The sequence below is a fragment of the Gossypium hirsutum genome, chromosome D13 (genome assembly GCF_007990345.1).
Source record: "Gossypium hirsutum isolate 1008001.06 chromosome D13, Gossypium_hirsutum_v2.1, whole genome shotgun sequence".
Taxonomy (NCBI): Eukaryota; Viridiplantae; Streptophyta; class Magnoliopsida; order Malvales; family Malvaceae; genus Gossypium; species Gossypium hirsutum.
In genome coordinates this window covers 686,703-693,326 of record NC_053449.1, presented here as the reverse complement: position 1 = coordinate 693,326, position 6,624 = coordinate 686,703, and the positions used below count along the sequence as shown (strand labels likewise).

Below are 6,624 nucleotides of genomic sequence, written 5' to 3'. Positions count from 1 at the left end.
TCGGTTCGGTTGGTAAAGACGAGGTCCAGAATTTTGAGGAGACTCTGCTTAATTTAATTTGTTGGTTTTACTCGAATTGTATAAATTCGTATTCAGATTAAATTTTAATAATTTGATATTTTTGATTATTTAAATATGTTTATAATTTATACTTATAATACAGAATACTCTGACTTAAATCCTCCTGTATACATGTTTATAGTACAAGGATGTAAATGATATTTTTACACATTATTCCTTATTTTAGAAAATAAAATAACTTTGTAAAGCAAATAATTCAATTCAAGAGCCAGCTAAATTCTTTATGCATATACAAAACATTTTCCATCTTATAATGATCAGCATGCCACTGGGAAAGGCAACTGACAAAGTGATCAGATGGATGTTAGATATGAGGGACCAGTTCATCCCTCGAGCACTTTAAAATTTTAGCTAAAGGGGCAGATAGGTCCCTCAAAAGGTGCAAAGTACTGCTATGTGATAACCATCAATTACTATCTTAGTTACATTAGTTCTAAGACATATCTACTATCCCAAAGCGATAAAATAACCGAGCCTGTTAGTTTTGACACGTTTATTCATGTCGTGTTTGCATTCCATTTTTTTGTGTCATGTCTAAAATGAGACGCAAAACAATGACAAACAATTGTCTAGTATTGTTGAAATTGGCCAACCATGCTGCTGTTATATTTTTGGTTGAAGTGCATGCAGCTTGTAAACATACTGCAGCACATATGCTTGCTGCAACAACAAGGTTTTCTTTTTAGTTTCTTTGTTAACCAAACTAGTTGAAAATGAACAAGTTGATGACAACTTAATGCATTAGGTGTTGAATGACTAGTTTAGGTGGCTTGTTTATGTGTACAAGCAATGTTTATCAAGTTACTAGGCTACTTAGTGGTAGTAGGTAATATTTGGTGATGTATTTGACTATAAATTTATTGTTTTTCTAGTTGAATGAATGAGCAAAATGAGCTATCAGCCATAAGTTCCCTTGGTACACATTTGTGAGCAAGTAAAAATACTTCTTGCATCTTGCTTCATTGTTCTATGCTCTTTGTTCCCTTCTTTTGCTGTTGCCAATGTTTCAACAATTAGTATCAGAGCCAGGTTTTAGAGGGCCATTGATTTTACTTTCGCTGTTTGTTAAAAAGAAAGAAGCTGTCAAAACACAAGCATGTCATTAAAGACTGCTTGTAGAGAAGACAACAACAGTAAGAAAGAAGATGTCAAAGCACAAGCATGTCATTAAGGACTGCTTGTAGAGAAGACAACAATGTGAGACCCTCAAATAAGCTTGAATAAGGTGAAGGAGGAGTTTCAAGGAAAGTATGTGAGCTTTCCAATGTGCAAGCTGCAAGTTCAGCAAAAATGTGCAAGCTGCAAGCTTAGCAAGATGTCAAAGCTGCAGGATTAGCGAGAAGGCGAGCTATGAGCTCAGCAATGAGAGCCCTGTATAGTTGTGAACCTGTTGAAAACACCAACTAAAGACAATATGCCAATATGCGAGTCTGTCAAATGTGTGAACTTAGCAACATGTGGAAGCTCAATGCGAGTTGTAAAGTTGCGAGCCTGTTGAAGACAGTAAGCAAAGTGCGAGCCTGTCAAAGCGTGAGCCTGTCGAATTACAAGCCGAAGTGGCGAACGATTTAAATGCAAGCTCGAGTAGGTGCAAGCCAAAGCAGACTGAAGGCAAGCAAACTATACTCATGAAACGTTTGTGCAAGAAGGAACAAGACTATAATGAACAATGAAACAAGGCAAGTTATCAACCAAGGCTGTGAAAAAGGAGAATACTCCATTTGATGAACAAATCTTTGGCACAAAAGACTAGGATAGTCAAGTGTGTAAGTCAGATTTGGTTGAGAATGAAGCCAAGGTTGAAAATGAATTGCTTGAGTAGAGCTAGCTTGAAACAAAGCATCTAAGGACTGCCAAGTTCCAAAATGGTATTTACAGCATGGAGTCCAAGGAGGAGTGTTAAAAATTGGCCAACCATGCTGTTGTTACATTTTTGGTTGAAGTGCATGCAGCTTGTAAACATATTGTAGCACATATGCTTGCTGTAACAGCAAGGTTTTCTCTTTAGTTTGTTTGTTAATCAAACTAGTTGAAAATGAACAAGTTGATGACAACTTGATGCATTAGGTGTTGAATGACTAGTTTAGGTGGCTTGTTCATGTGTATAAGTAATTTTTATCAAGTTACTAGGCTACTTAGTGGTAGTAGGTAGTATTTGGTGATGTATTGACTATAAATGTATTGTTTTTCTAGTTGAATGAATGAGCAAAATGAACTATCAGCCATAAGCTCCCTTGCTGCACATTTGTGAGCAAGTAAAAATACTTCTTGCATCTTGCTTCATTGTTCTGTGCTCTCTATTCTCTTCTTTTGCTGCTGCTAATGTTCCAACAGGTATAAATGTCTAACACCTTATACGAGGGACTCTCACATTCTTTATTGTCTAGTATAAATGTCTGGAATAAACAATTACCAAAGGTTGTATTTGTTATTATTTAAGGTAATATATAGAATTTTTACACCTTATGTATAAATTTTGAAATATTCATACATTTTTATTGCGTTTTTGTTATTTTGGGGAGTTTATTGTAATTTAGTTTTTTTGTTATATTTTACAATTAGTCCTTATATTATGTATAAGTTGTGAATTGTATCACTATAATTTGATATTTTGTCCCTTTATTTTTCGAATTTTAAAATTTTAGTCTTAATTATCCAAATTGTAGCTGTTAAATTCATTAAGTTTAGTTATGTTATTTTTCAGAAAATCTTATGTGGCAAACATATTATCAAATGTATCATGTCATGTTAGCTTGTTATTTTCAAATATTATTTATAAAAAATTCCATTAATGGAGTCGATACTAAAATTTTGAAATACGAGAAGTATAGGATTAAAAATGATCTAATTGGAGAATATGGACTAAATTTATAACTTTAACTATAGTATAGGACTAATGACAAAATATAACCAACATGGATTTAACTAATACTGCTTGGATCAGAACTGACATTTCAAAATATAGAAAGTACATAGACTAAAGTTGACCAATTCTAAAAGTAAAGGAACTAAAATTGATAAGTTAAAATATAGGGACTAAATCCAAAACTTACTTAGAGTACATGGATTAATAGTAGAATTTTACTTTTTTTAATACAACTAGGGGTTAATGGAAAGGGGTAAGTAGTACCCTAGGCGCCCCCAAAAAAATGAAAAATTACATTTCAACCCCTTTAAAAACCATTAAACTATAAAATTTTATATAGTAAAATTACGGTCATTGCGGTCCCAATCAGATCTTCCCACCAATCTATCTACCTTTCTTTATTGGGATAATATAGTTTTTTGCCCTTAAACTTAATAATTAAATTTTCTTTGATACTTGTACTTTTTTTACTTTAGTCTTTGAATTTGACAACTAAATTCATTTTGATTCTTAAACTTGGTCTTTGAGCATTTTATGAATTTTAATTATTTATTAAATTATTATTGGTCCAACGGTTGTACTGATTGAATTGAGAATCGGTGATCTTGGTTATTAAAATACTAAATTTGACACTCTTAAAATTAATGTGTAGTAAAATTTTATTTTGGCCCCAAAATGAAAAAAAAATCATTTCAATCCTTTTATAGGTAAATAAATTATAAATTAATATATAGTAAAATTTCTCTTTAGCCCCCAAAAAATGAAAAAAATTATGTTTAATTCCTAAAAAAATCATGAAATTATAAATTAATACATAATAAACTTATTTTTTATCTATGAAAAAATTATAATTAATTTTGCCCCTTGTTAAAAAAATTTCTAGATTCGCCCCTGCCAAAGTGAACACAAAAAAGTACAGATACCAAAGTGAACGTTTAGGGGTCAAAAATTATATTATCCCTTCTTTATCTTTCATTTTTTTTTACAATTTTTGGTATTTAATTAAAAGAAAATTGGCACTCATTTTCATCTCTTATCTCAAAGTATTCACGGTTTGAAATTAAGAGAATTAAGAGAATTTTTGAGAGGTTAAAGCTAAAGTTCTTGCATTAAAATAAATATTAAACTTTTGAAAGGATTAAAAATGAAAAAGAATTAAATTGAATTTTTAATATTTTAAAAAGACTAAAATTAAATTGTATCATTTAATTAAGGTCCATATTCTTCTTATGAATCAACCATTTATTCATTGAAATATATATTTGTTTCTTTGAAAATATTTTTTATGAAATATTTTTCAAAAAATTTGTCAAATTAATGAAAATATTTTACATCGATTCTAAACAAAATTTCCAGTGTAAACAATTTTTTTTTATATCTAACTATATTCAACTTGTATAAGTATGGAAGGTAGCCCATAAGGACTAATTATTCATGGACTCTAAGGATTTTTATGATTTTAGTTAGCATGCGACAAAATTAATATATGAAAATTAAAGAAAATATAAGCAAATCATATCAATTTTACTCTCATATATTTATAATTCAAATCTAAATACATTACACTGTTTAAACATACAATTAAAAAGTTACAATCATTAACAACAACCACACATTGTCTTATTCTGAAATTGAAGCCGCAATTTTTAGTACCACCGATTTCTGCATTTCCAATGAGCAATATAATTACATCCTTGTTCTGCACATTCAAGAGAAAGATCTTCACAGGGCTTATTACATTCAACACATTCAGGATAGTAATGAATCTTCTTGACAAAAGTGAGAGGGTGTTCATGGTTTCCCTTATTGTAGGTGCTCCCGAGTTTGATGAATGAATATTTTCCAAGAACGCAATCCACGTGAACAGAAGTGTCACAAGTTTCACAATGGTAAAACCAGTGCTTTGGATCTCTTTCTTTCTCACAAATGTCACAATAATGATATTTTGCATAATCATTAACCTTGTCATAAGTGAGTGCAAGAATATGTTGATCGCATTTGTGTCTAACTCTAGTTGGTCGTAGAAAACACAAATGGCATAAATGAAAATTACAATCCTTACAACGACTTGCGCCATAGCTCAGATCCCTCCCACAAGAACTACACTGCCCCTCATAATTACCATAATAGAAAAGAAGAGGGTGTTTATGCCCTGAAATATTTACAGCATCTTGGAGAATTAGATCAGGACATCGAAGGCAGATTTGATCTCCACATTCATTACATTCATAAGAAAATCCATTAGAAAGGTACCTGCATAGAACACATTTGAACATGCAGTCTGAAGTAAGGATGAAGGGTTTTGGTCCAGAAAAAGGCTTTCCATAACAACTATGTTTCGGAAAAAGCTTCTTCTTAGGTAATTCAGCACAAGATTTATGAAGAAAGAAATCACACCGCAAGCAATGGTAGAACTTAGCGGAGATCAATAACAAGCACCCATCACAACATTTATCACCATGCTCGCTGATTTTGTCACTTAACATCAAGTAGTGCTTATGCTTGCAATGTTCTATTACTGTGGCTTCTCCAGCATCATTCGTCTCAAGAACCTTAGTGATGGAGTTAACAGGTATATCAAGAGACTTGTCATCTTCATTTTCCTGTGAAACTATGCAATAGCACGCCTTTTCTTCCAATGCACAATTCACGTGGAATATAACATTGCAATCTGCACAGAAGTAACTACCGTGCTCCGTATCGACAACTTCATGGCACAATATGCAATTCAAACTTTCAAAATATTCCTTGTGAATGAAAAACGTGTGAAAAACACGATGGACATGGCACGCGTGTTGGATAATGCGTGGCAATGAAATGCATTTTTTATGGACCATAATACTGCACGTACCACATGTAAATGCAACATGATGTCCTTCAGTTCCACAAGCATCACAAATGAATGGATTTTGTCTCCAAAATAAGGTGAATGGGTGTTGATGATCTTCGATAACTGGTAATGGCGACGCACAATCAATGTGAATAGCCAACTCACAAGGTGAACAACCATACACAAATCCTGTTCGTTGAGTTACTTGGCATACTTTGCAAGCACGCCGTTCACTATTAAATTGCAAAACAAGAGGATGTTTGCGATGGCACAAATGATCCATTTTGAGAGGAAGCTCAGCACACTTCTTATGCAAATTAAACCCACAACCAAGAGAGAAGTATGTATACATTGCTAATGGTTCCCAGCACACAAAGCACTTACCCAGGTTTCCACCATCGTTTTTAGAGGAAAACGATGGATCCTCAAGGGCAACATGATCAAGCTCTTTCAAATTTCTTTCAGCAATATTAAATGTAAACAAAGCACATTTAATATGAAAGTACAAGCCACAAGAGCAATGGTAAATGAATTTCTCACATGTTTCATCACAGAAATCGCAAACGCACCTTGTGTAAGAAGATGGTGGATTCTGCAGAAGCAGGAGAGGATGGTGGCTGTGAAAAGGATGATTAAGCTCCAAAGGTGCCTCGGCACATGTCTTGTGGAGGTAAAACCCACAGCAGTCCACACAGCTAAAACAGGGAGCTGACACCTTCTCCCCACACCTTGAGCAATCAACAACTCCATTGCCATTGCCAAGCAACTGCTCTTCATTTAACATCAACAGTGGATGTTGATGCCCATAGTTCTTTAGCTCTTCCATTTCTGCTTCCTCTCTGTCTCT

General features: G+C 33.2%; 1 protein-coding gene and 1 non-coding gene across 2 annotated transcripts; both read right to left on the bottom strand.

Moving 5' to 3' along the window:
* Positions 1 to 317: 317 nt before the first annotated feature.
* LOC121226049 (small nucleolar RNA snoR99) lies at positions 318 to 419 on the bottom strand. The gene has a single exon (XR_005923946.1). It is a non-coding gene; the product is annotated as a small nucleolar RNA snoR99 (small nucleolar RNA).
* Positions 420 to 4,452: 4,033 nt separating this feature from the next.
* Positions 4,453 to 6,603, bottom strand: LOC107940475 (uncharacterized). Its single transcript, XM_041109776.1, has 2 exons — positions 5,799 to 6,603; positions 4,453 to 5,654 (listed from the first exon to the last, which is right to left on the bottom strand). The coding sequence occupies exons 1-2, from the start codon at positions 6,601 to 6,603 to the stop codon at positions 4,594 to 4,596; spliced, it is 1,866 nt and encodes a 621-aa protein (XP_040965710.1). The 3' UTR covers positions 4,453 to 4,593.
* Positions 6,604 to 6,624: the final 21 nt, after the last annotated feature.